The sequence below is a fragment of the Danaus plexippus genome, assembly GCF_018135715.1.
Source record: "Danaus plexippus chromosome 9 unlocalized genomic scaffold, MEX_DaPlex mxdp_26, whole genome shotgun sequence".
Lineage (NCBI taxonomy): Eukaryota > Metazoa > Arthropoda > Insecta > Lepidoptera > Nymphalidae > Danaus > Danaus plexippus.
Window position 1 is genome coordinate 2422764 of NW_026869848.1, and position 11981 is coordinate 2434744.

The 11981-nt window shown below is 32.8% G+C and overlaps 1 protein-coding gene across 3 annotated transcripts; it reads right to left on the reverse strand.

Moving 5' to 3' along the window:
• Positions 1–316: 316 nt before the first annotated feature.
• Positions 317–11487, reverse strand: LOC116767209 (armadillo segment polarity protein). Of its 3 annotated transcripts, XM_032657429.2 has the most exons (16): positions 11347–11487; positions 10985–11052; positions 10490–10614; positions 9579–9684; positions 9145–9355; positions 8478–9060; positions 7944–8090; positions 7303–7425; positions 5581–5751; positions 4927–5109; positions 4456–4653; positions 3960–4074; positions 3192–3346; positions 2890–2956; positions 2630–2662; positions 1894–2031 (listed from the first exon to the last, which is right to left on the reverse strand). In XM_032657429.2, the coding sequence occupies exons 2-15, from the start codon at positions 11019–11021 to the stop codon at positions 2658–2660; spliced, it is 2226 nt and encodes a 741-aa protein (XP_032513320.1). In that variant the 5' UTR covers positions 11022–11052; positions 11347–11487; the 3' UTR covers positions 1894–2031; positions 2630–2657. The 3 variants fall into 3 exon arrangements, with proteins under 3 accessions (XP_032513319.1, XP_032513318.1, XP_032513320.1); XM_032657428.2 differs by lacking the exon at positions 2630–2662 and having other exon boundaries at positions 317–2031; positions 4927–5097; XM_032657427.2 differs by lacking the exon at positions 2630–2662 and having other exon boundaries at positions 317–2031.
• Positions 11488–11981: the final 494 nt, after the last annotated feature.

Sequence of the window (11981 nt, forward strand, 5' to 3'; positions counted from 1 at the left end):
ATACATTTAATATACTTAATACAAATCCTTAAATATATTAAAATTATAATAAAAAAATGATAAATAGTAATATTGACAATTTACAAGCACTATATTTTATACGCTGGTTTTTGTTCGAGTACTATAAAATTTATTGCATTCTCATTATAAAAAAATGTTATGGACTTTTTTATAACCTTGATTATTAATTTATTTTTTCATTGTTACAGGCCAAGTTATCTCAAGCTGATTTAACCCAAATGCCAACTAAATATTTTATGTAATTAAAATTTTAGAATTAATTATAAATGTAAGGGCATTAATAAAACAAAATACATTTGTATTATACTTTAATATCCATAACTAAATGGACAAAAAACATGCTTCAGCAATGTCTTCATAATCGAATCGGTATAAAAACATTGGTAAAGATACTTAAGATTATTAAATAGAAAAATTATATATGAGGACCCTAGAGGAATTACGCAATTAATACTAGACCTTACGATATACGATTATAATATACTAATTCTACGTGTACGTTACGTTAGTGTGCATCTCCTAATATCATAACTGTAATACACAAAGCTACATACAATGTTAAGGTGTGTGTACATTACCGTTCATACAAAACGATGTTTCCCATTAAACTGGTGAGTCACTTCAGAAATGCCCTTTTATGCAGAATATTTTGAAGTTTACGTCCAGTTTGATGAGAACAAAATTCTTCGTTTGTTTTTGGCACTTGTGTAAACTAGTGTGTACACACCTTAACACAAACACTGATTTAGTACATTTCAAATCTTATGTCAGAAATAAAACGATTATTGTGAACTACATGTAATGTTCTCAGAGAAGGGTTAGTACGCACTGATTATTAACACTACATAATATTGATTGTTCTACTAAAAAATGTTTAAAATATTATATACTAGTACATTGATTATACTTCAGTGCGTGACATCGGAGTTATATGATATTTGAAATTATAATATTACTCCTAATACAGAACTAACCTGTTTAAATAGCGTATCATTCGTACACTGAATTTTTTTCATCTGTTTACACCACACTCACAGGCCAAAGTCGCTTGAATCGAATCAAGTGACATCCAATGAGGCGCTCATTGTTATCAGCAAACGTCAGTGTAAACCAGACGATGGTAAAATAAAAACAAAATGGCAGTCAAAAGCAATATAAAATACAATTCTTAGCAATCAAACAGTCTTATGAATTATTTAAATAAAACGTCATCCAGCCAATAGTTGTAATGAAACATATAAATCACACATCGTAAATGCACGTATTAAATAAGTCGAATTACGCTAGAAAATATTACCATTAAAGCCTATATCTTATAATGTAATGTATACCCTATAGTCCGATTACACGCATTTCATACGTTCCCGTACAAAACCCGATGTAACCAATGCCGGGGCGTTTGTTCGTTTAGAAATACAATACCGACCCAGGTATAGCACCCATCGCTTCCAATTTTATAACAGATGTTAAAATTGTTACGTCGTGAGACTATCACAGAAGTTGAGGATCGACGGCGTTCTGTTCGTGATTTTGGTAACGAATTGTTTTATATTTAATTATTTTGTGATAATAAAATATTGTGAATAAAACATATTTTTTTTATATATATTTTGACATAAACAAAAACTAGTAACTAGTTGAATTTTCATTACATATGTTTAGAAAGCTTTTACAACCGATAATTACACTCGAAGTGAGGTTTTAATATAGTTGACGAGTTGTTTGTTATGACAAGAAGTCAATACATCAGTTTACTCTACAAAATTATTACATTAAGTAAACTTAACTCAATAGTGTTACACGGGTGTCAAGTAATTAAAATGTCCAGATAAGCCAGGTCCCTCTAGAGGTCGGTGTCGTACCAGGCGGCTACGTTGTTGTTGTCGTGCGGCGGTTCAGGAAAGGCTAGCTCGTTGGTAGTGGCGCCCTCCTCGCCGATGTCCATGTCCATATTGAAACCGCTTCCGATGTCCAACCCCTGCATTGAGTCTATCGGGATTTGATCGTAGCCTGCAATGTGTTTAAGTTTTGATAATATTGTGTTATTAGACGTTAACAATCCATGTGGCGTGATTAATTTATCTTTGAAATTATTTAATGTTATGGAAACCTAGACTTACAATGATACGTACAAAATGTAGCGAATTGAATTAAATAAGTTATTAAATGTGATTTGTAAAATTTACTTATTATTTTTTAGAATATAGAGTTTAGAGGGAAAATGAGTGGTGGTTTACAGTGTGACTGAATGTGATGGAGCTGTGTGGTTACTTTAACTATACAAGAGACTGTATCTAAAAAACACACACACAAAATATTTAATAATAAAATTACAAACTATCATGTGCTTCAAGCAAATATGACTTGTTACAGTTAATTTTGAATAATTAATTGATTAAGTAAACATATTTTATATTAATTTGTTAGTAAATTCGTACGAATTCTCAACGACTGGTTACGCAGCGATCCAAAGCAGTTAAAAACATAGTAATCGGGGACGGATATCGGGCATACATATTAAATATTTATTACAAATATATGCTTAGAACACTCACAATACATAAATAAAAAAAACACACACACACAATAATAATAATATTCCCATCACCTGAGTTTAGTGATAAATAGGTCCCGGATTAAGCTGCGTGTAAAGAAGAGAGAAACATATTTTAAAGTTTACAAAAACATGTGCTTCATACTGGACATCGATTACTTAATATCAAATCAATCAATACAATGTTAGCCTACTCTTAATACATGTAACAGAACAATGCATATACTATATATCTATTATGAGATATTCTTATAATGATTTATCAATTTTTTTACCTCATATTACATATGTCACATAGTCAATATATAACTCACCTTGTTGGTGGAAAGATGGTCTCGTGCCGTATAGACCTTCGTAGCCCTGTTCCGGCCCGAGCATGTCCTATATGATACAACAGCAAACATACATCACACAAGCAGGTTCAAAACAATAACGCAAAATAATTAACAATAATTTTTATATGAAAATAAAAAAAAAAAAAATGCAAAATAAAAATTAATGTAAGGATATTAAAATACCTTGATACATTTAAATGAAGCTCACATAAATGTACATTTATATTTATATGCAAAATTTTATTGTTACATTTAAGTGTAGACGTGGGAAAGGATTATACCTGTAGGTCGGGTTGCATGGCGAGGTCGCTGGGCCACATCTGATGATCGTCTCTGAACAGCGAATTCGTCAACTCCATAGAGAGTCTCTTCTTGTAGTCGTGAGGTTTGTCTTCTGACATGCGGAACAGAACAGCTGCGGCGTATGTAGCCACACCTGGAAATTATACATCAGTGTGGGTTATATATACATACGGTATGACTCCCACTCGTGATGACGCTTAAAATCGGAATCGGGATGAAAAATTGCCTATGTTACTCCTTATAACATCAGCTACCTCCAATAACAGACCCGTTAAAACCCATCTAGCTACTTCAGAGATCAGCCGGAACGATCAGACAGACAAAAATTAAAAAAAAAGTTATTTATTTATATATATATTCATATCAATAAAACAAACAGACATTCCGATTTAATATATATGTGTAGATAATAGAGGTATGATTTTTAGGGTATATATATATTTTTCGTATTTTAGATTTTATAAAATCACTGATACACAGTATTGAAAGCTAATTCAAGTACAGGGTGGTCGCTTTCCTTTATATTGGAAAACAAATATAAGTAAATTTGTCTGGCAAGAACATATTTTACACTCATAATAGAAAATGTTGATGAGGCACAATTATTAAGCGATTTTGCGTAATATTTTGTATATTCCATTCAAGTTATTTTCATACAAAAATTAAATTTATAGTTTCTTCACAGTCTGATTTTGTATGTATATTTCATATATATGTATTAAATACAGGATAACTCTTACACATACCTTCATTCCTTGAATGCAGTAGTTCAGTGAGGGGTGCGGTGGCTCCCTCTGCTTCTATCATTTCCGCGCCCTCTTTATCAGCCGCGAGCTCACAGAGCACGCCCGCCGCTACACGCTGATAAGATAGACATTCAATATGAATAAAAGAAGTAAAATATTATCGGAAATGATTCATTATTGATTATACACTAGAGATAATGCTATTTCAGCTCAGACTCAAGTGCTTTCTGAAATAAATGGGAATTCTGCTACGGGTAGTGTTTCTAAATCAAATCTTATTACCTTTTGTATCCGTGCTCTATACCTTTTTTACTTGTTTGTACAGGAGGGAGGCTGGACTTGATTTGAGAACGAAAATATATCACAGCACTTAAAAATTGTCACAGTACATATCAAGGCGGCTTTTTCATCCGATATACTCAATCTTATAACAAGTACGAAACATTTATACGCTGTCAACATAAATTAAGACAAAAGTAAATTTAACATAACAAACCTGTATGTTTTCTATCTCATTGAACAGAAGCTGCACGAATATCGGAATAACGTTCTGTTGTCTTATGAGAGTGCGATTTAGTCCCTCCCTAGCGAGAATATGCAGGGCACCGACCGCGCCTTCCACAATCTCCTCCATACGGACGCCGTCTGCGTAAGCTCCGCCAGCACCCCCGCCTCCAGTTACAGATGTACGTTGCTGGAAAAATTTACAATTAGATAAGCGATAAAATTTTTCTTAAATTATTTATTAAGCTTTTGGTTGCTATATGAAAATCCTACTAAGGCATTAACAGATGACTAACAGTTAATATTCATTAATTACTAAATGTTCACATATATGGATATTATTTTAAATACAAATGATATAAACGAAACAAGTTGGCTACTTTCAATATTTATTTTTTATCATTAGCAATGAGATTTAAAACGTTTGTATTGCTAAGAGCTGTTTAATATTTAATTTACTAACCCTCTGAGTATCATTGAATGCGCGCAGCAGGAGTCTAACGAGATGATGTACAGCACCATGTTCTCGTAGCGGGGCATGGTTGGCTGGACACAGAGCCAGGTTACGTACTAGACCCACTACAGCCTTCACCAGCGGCCAGCGAGACGGGGGCTGCAGCAGCTTCACTATCACCTGGAAGAAGGACTTTCATAAACTATGTTGATTAATAGGAAAATTAAATGGTACATGCACATGACTGATATAAATGGAAATGAAGAGATTAATGAGCCGATGATATGGATATGATTGAATTCAAGAAAAAAGGGAATTTAAATTGAAATACTCGGTGTGAAAAAATATTTACAAATGATATTACAGATCAAGTAACGTCTCTACTTAAAACTTTAAATAAAGGTTAATTACTACGCTAAGTGTCATTCTCACAAGTTTTATTAAAGTTTTTGTAGCTGCTCACGATTATCACTACAAAAATTTTGTGTAAACATTTATAATGATCACTGAATTACAAAAAAAATATAAATATATATTAATATTATGGATTACGCATTAAATTCCTACATTACACTAAAATGTGATACTTAAAAGAAATATCACAAGTATTAGTTATTATGGATTTTTTTTTTAATTAATTAGATTAACTTTAATACAACATACCGGTAGTCCGTAGTGGAGTCTGACAGCGTTCTGAGCCATCTCACTCTCAACGTGCCTGGAGGTGAGGTGGCGGAGAGCACACACCGCTGGCTCTGTGATCTCCTCGCGGTCCCCGGCTGACACCACCGTACGGACCAGAGCATCCACACCACCAGCTTGACACACCGTCACCTGGGAAAGAAATGCAGATTATATAATTGTAACCTTTAATATCAGGGCAATATTTAACTATCTGAATTTTCATTGGAATAATAAGAAAACATAATATGAAAATTACATCAGTTTAATGAATCTAAAATGTATATGAAAAATTTTAATCATTATAAAACTTAATGAGATCTAAGACTTTCGCGAGTGTTCATTTAAATGAAACTAATATTATTGATCACGTTTAATAGAAACGTCGACAGTATGTAGGTTTTAAAATGATAAAATACACGTAGTCATACGAAAAAATATTATTTTCATTATAAAATGTTATAATTTCAATAATTATATTTTCGCCGTATTTAGCACTAGACAGACGGGGAGGGGTCTTTTGACCCATTTTGAAGTTTCCGATCATTTCGAAACTATTAGTTTGGTGCTCAACCACCCGTGACTTTTAATGAAATAGTTTATATCTCAATGTACTGTTGATGTTATTGTTATATTATCATCCTGAATTAAATTAACATAACGTTTACGTACAGAGACGGTGCCGGGTCATTGGACCTAAGCGGCGTTTATTAAGATAAACAGCATCCATTTGAGGGTTGCTCATAATATTTACATTATTTTTTTTCTAGCTGTGGATGTTACCTGTGAAACTAATTGTATAGAATCATACCAACTGTTACAGCGTCATTTAGTTATTTTACAATGTCTAGGCTGAGAGACCATCAAATATTATTACAAACAATCGTTACAATCGTTGCCTGAGGATCAGTCAGACGGTCAGACGGTGCGGGTGAAGATGTAGAAAGTGAATGCGATTCAGAAGAAGAGATAATTCCATCCGAAACGAGTTCTTCAAGCACTGGCGACTCAAACGACCACATGCCACTAGGATTTTATTATCTCTCTTATTTGATAAGAATATTTGCATCTATTGATTATTAGAATTACCGACGTAGATGATTTGACATATTATACAATAACTTTTAAATGTTTTTCGTTGTCTTTTCGGCTAATGTACAACGGCAAATAGCATAGGGGAAGAGGACGAAGGAGGCAAGTGCGTGAGATTCGCGAAATGCAAGCTGCGGATAATGCGGATGATAACAGTATGGTGTCGTCAGTGGGAGTGCCGTGGAAAAAAGCTCTGGGACTGAGCTTGGTCAAGTAGGTCGACGAGCACAGCACAACATTTTGACTGAACAGTCTGGACCGACTCCGTATGCAAGAAAGCATATTGGCGAAAAGTTTATTACTGCCTGGAAACTTTTATTGGATGATAATATTCTGCGTCATATACAAAAGGATTAAAAAAAATACTAACTGTAATAACAAATCCAATAAAATGTGTGATATTTGCAAAAAAACCATTATGTGGGTATTGGAATCAATCAAAAATATATATTTGTCAAAGTCCTAATTCGCATGGTCCAACTATTGAAATGAAGATATTTTAGTGCTTGTGATGCAGTGTAAAATCCATGCATCCAGAAAACATATCATATGTACAATGGTTCGATTTTGTTTTACTTATATGAAATTAAAAACAAAATCCTTTGACTTTACCTTATTGCGTTGATTGTTGCATGTCAAGTTAGAGAGTATTCCAGCAGCACAAGTCACAATGTTGACATCAGTCGAAGCGAGCACCTGCACTAGGCTTGACAGCAGAGCTTCCAAACCTTCCACCTGAAATTAATAATCATGAGGTGTTATATTCAAGAGATAACAAACCAAGCAATGGTACGGGCCCAAAGACCCGTGTAACATGACTTGAATTCCAAATGTGGTGAAGGAGATATATATTACTATACTAAATTTATTAATTACTTCTATAACTTGTTTCTTATCGACTTTTTTAAATTAAAATAAGCATATTGAAAAACATTAAGCTCTTTGAACGCCTATATAAGTGTAAATATGAATGGCATTTAAAGTATAACTAGAGGTGAAGTGAATATAAATTTTTTGAATGCAATCTAAAGCCGAGTCACAACTGGCTGACTTTAACTGAAAACTAATAGTTATGTGGTTCGTAAAAATGACTGCAATGATTAATTAATTTATTTAACTTTTATAATACAATTGTGATTGTACAGATTAAAAACTTGCTATGCATATATGTATTTCTTAAAAACATGTACATATAATGTAAAATCAGAATGTTAAAATATATTGCATGTTAAATCGTTCTTGGTTTAGCTTACCTTGGTGGCAGCATCAGACAAATTTCTAAGAGTCCAAAGACAGTTTTGGACCAAACGGCCGCTTGGGTTGCCGAGGTGCATGGCGAGGGCTTGCATGCCACCAGCTTCCACTATAGCCGGCTTATTACTAGAGCATACAGACAGCACCTGTAAGTAACAAAAATGATAGACTTCATAAAATCTTGAATAGTTCATATATGATTTTATTAGAAGAGAATGTTACTTCGTTACTGAATAATTTTTCACGTTATAGACTGATAAATAGGCACTGCATATGTGAAGTCAGTTAAGGTAGGAATATGCCTTTAAATTTGCTACAATATCATACAGTGCCTTCACATTAGAAAATGTAAATTGATTACAATTATTGTTTTGACTATAACATACTTCTGATGATCTAGAAAAGTACTTCTGTTTGAATTGAAATTGCTTACCTTTTCTTAAGAATCATGTATTGGTTTGATTCCCATATACTTTTTAGGTGTTTAGAAATATATTTGTATGTAAAAAAAAATCTGTTTTATTATAATTTACCTTCAGAACTCTGGATGTAGTCCACAGCAACTTCTCATAGTCGTAAGAGCGCATGATACGCACAAGTTCGATCGGTCCTTGAGACGCAAGGATGATTAGCTTGGACTCTTGGTTCCCGTATGCCAAGATCTGGAGACAATCAGTCACTATAGCCAAGAACTTGACGTTATTCCTCTGCAATAAAGCAACCATCTTTTGCAGTCCCCCAGCCAAGCGCACCGCCATTTTTGAACCATCTTGGTGCAGTAAGAGATTATGGAGTGTGGTGATAGCATAGAAGAGCACCGACTCTACAGGGGAACTTAGCAACTTCACCAGAGCGGGGATACCACCGCTCTTGAAGATTGCAAGTAAACCTTGTCTGTGGTGAGACAAGTTATGCAGGGTTCCCACTGCACCTTTAGTAGTCTCCAAATCATTGCTGTTAGAGATTGCTCTAACTAAAGCGGCAACCATCTGAGGTGAATTCATGATGGCGTGACGGGACGCCTCCTTCTTGGATAGCTGATGTACCATCATAGCAGCTTGAGACACAACCACTTGGTCTTCATCATTCAAGAGTTTGATCAATTCAGGTATGGCCCTGGAAGTTATTTTATTACTCAAAACCAATTTTCTTAGTGCATTAAACAATATATAGTGCAGAACAAATCATTTTCATACAAACCTTGTAGCCAAATCAGCGTCGTCCTGATAGTTAATAAGGTTAACAACAGCATGTTTAAGCATCTGAGATGGCTCAGATAGGCGTTGGACAGCAGTCGGTTGAGCGGGATCCAATTGGGTCGAAGGAATCTCTATACCTTCCTCCAAAGTCTCAGGAAACATAGCAGCGCGAACACGCTGGGACCGCGTCTGAGATAACTGCTGGTTCATATCTGTACAAGGAGATATACATATTATTTTTAAAAAATTAACAAATTCTTAAATTATAAAATGTTGTGATATAAAACTGTTAGTGTCCTATAATATATACATGTATGATGGCTTGAAGGAATTCACAAATTAGCAGATGGGTAATTCAGAAAGAAGGGACTTTCTTTTCTTGTTACCTGTTATTTTACCCTTAGTTGCAAAAAATGATTTATTTATTCAACTTACCATCAACCTGTTCTTGAGTAAAGCCTTGGGCAAAACCCTGGTCCAGGTCAAACATGAGCTGATCTCCTTCCATTTCATCATCTTCTTTGCCAGTAAGAGACGGTACCTATGAAGATACAATGAAATATAAACCTTTTTGAAAATCTTATTCTAAGCAGCCGCATGATAAAAGTTTATGAAATATTGTTTTAATTTTTAATGTTATATAAAAAATATTGCTAAGTTAATGATTTCAGCGTTAAATTATATTGTTTTTTACATCACACATTTGTTTACATAACTCATAACTTACTTAATTTTTAAATAAATATTTCTTAATAAAATCAATTTTTACAAATAAAGAAAGTTATAAACATAAAACGACTATTTAAATAAAAATACACTAGAAATAATTGTGATGTTAATTTGTTGTACATAGGAAATATGAATCCCAAGTACTACATAGTGTTTGATAGAGTATCAGATTTATAAACACATACTCAATAAGAAGTTCATGAGATGAACATGTTGACTTATCATTTTGTAATGTTTTAAATGTGCTGAGTTATAACATATTTACTTGTATAAAGAATTAAGAAAAACCACTTTAGCATAAGAAACAAGATGAATGTTATGAAGTCTAAGACTTTAGCGAGTATTCATTTATAAAAACTAATACTTTCCGATTACTATGCATTATTTTATTATTTTAAAAACTACATACTCCCCATGTTTATGACATAACAATGAAGAGGATTTCTTTATGTCTGCCTGTGATCACAGTTACTGCAAAGTAACCGAGATGTTGGGAGTATGTAGTTTTTAAATTAACACATAGTAACCCAAAAAAAAATTAAATTATTTATGATAAGCATAATTAAATAAATTTCATCAATCAATTGATCAATAGTTCGGAAGTAATAAACACATACCTGAGTAGCTGCACCAGAATTGATACCAGAATCCACCAAGTACGAGTTCTGTTGCCACATAAGGGTCTGCTGCTCCTTACTAGGTGCCATCGGCACATCAGACCCACCATAGTTGCTATGAGACACTGTAAGCATAATTATGATTTGGTTATACTAGGTTTATAAGATCAATAAATAAATAAGAGTAAATACACGAGGTTAAAATTGTGTAAAATATTAGAACTAATTACAATAGAATTTTATGAAGATATTTTTTAATTTTACTTTGTATATTTATAATAGTTTTTATAATTCCCAACAATTTTGATTAGACAGACATATTTCAATAGTAATTTTATACTCAAATAATAAATATTTATCAATGATTTTAACAACTTTCATAACTACTTTAGAAATAACAATATTGAAATATGTGATGTGAGTCACAAAAATACAAACTAGTTTCTGTAAGTAATTATTATTATTAGGATTATTTTTTTTTATAATATTACTTACTTGTGCGGCTCTGAGATGATGGTATCTGATAACTCATGTTTAAACGGATGCAGCGATGCACCCTGCGCCTATAAAAAATAAACTATGAAACTAGAATACGACGCAGCCGTGACTATCGATTTATAAGCAATTTGTCAATATTCTAAATTAAAGCTCAAGATATACATATATAAACTAATATATAATACTGTTTTATGTAATGAAAGAAAATAAAGTAATAATAATAACAAAATAAACAAAGTATATAATGCCCGTGTATCAAATGAACTAAATACCACACCCGACAATTTACACTAATTTGTTTCTTTATAAGTCTGCAAAATTGTTATACTAATATTAAATAATGGAAGTTCATTACATACCTTAAGTTTTTAAGTCCTAATCAATTGATAAATCACCAGTTTAGACAAATATAGTAAATAAAAAGCAAGTGCTTTCACCACCTTCACCTAACCTGACATTACAATATGGCGTCAACATCGGCAACCTTCGGTTGACTTCGCCCAGTCAGGACGCTGTTTATTTTACTCACTCGCTCTTTTGCTTATATTCTACTTCTATCTCTGTCCTATTTTTTTTTTATCATATTGGATGCCCTGTCAGATAAAAAACGTTCCATATCACGCATTAGAAGAACATTATCGCAATTTGTGATTGGTAAATTCTTTTAACAAGTTTATCTGACGGGTTATTTCAATAATTAACTTGTTAAAAAACTTTTCATAAAATGAAGTCGTATTTATGATACCATTTATTTCCACGAATAATGGTCGGCTTTAACTTATTTATTCTTACTTTTATATATAAAGCCTTACTATAATCCTCTCGTCTACCCTCAATACAATAATTGCACACTGCAAAGTAATCGAATTGAAAATCTAAGATATATCCTTTTATTTAAGACCATGTTACTCAATATTCATTAAATATCACTAAAATCCCTAAGTATTATTTCATAAATAATATCGTCATAAGTAAATGTAAAATATAAAAACTT

Coding starts and splice junctions, on each gene's coding strand:
- LOC116767209 (XM_032657427.2), bottom strand. CDS start 11,021: ATGAGTTATCAGATACCATCATCTCAGAGCCGCACAA. Junction 10,615..10,984: donor ATCATCTCAGAGCCGCACAA/GTAAGTAATATT, acceptor TTATGCTTACAG/TGTCTCATAGCAACTATGGT. Junction 7,426..7,943: donor TGTCTGATGCTGCCACCAAG/GTAAGCTAAACC, acceptor TATTAATTTCAG/GTGGAAGGTTTGGAAGCTCT.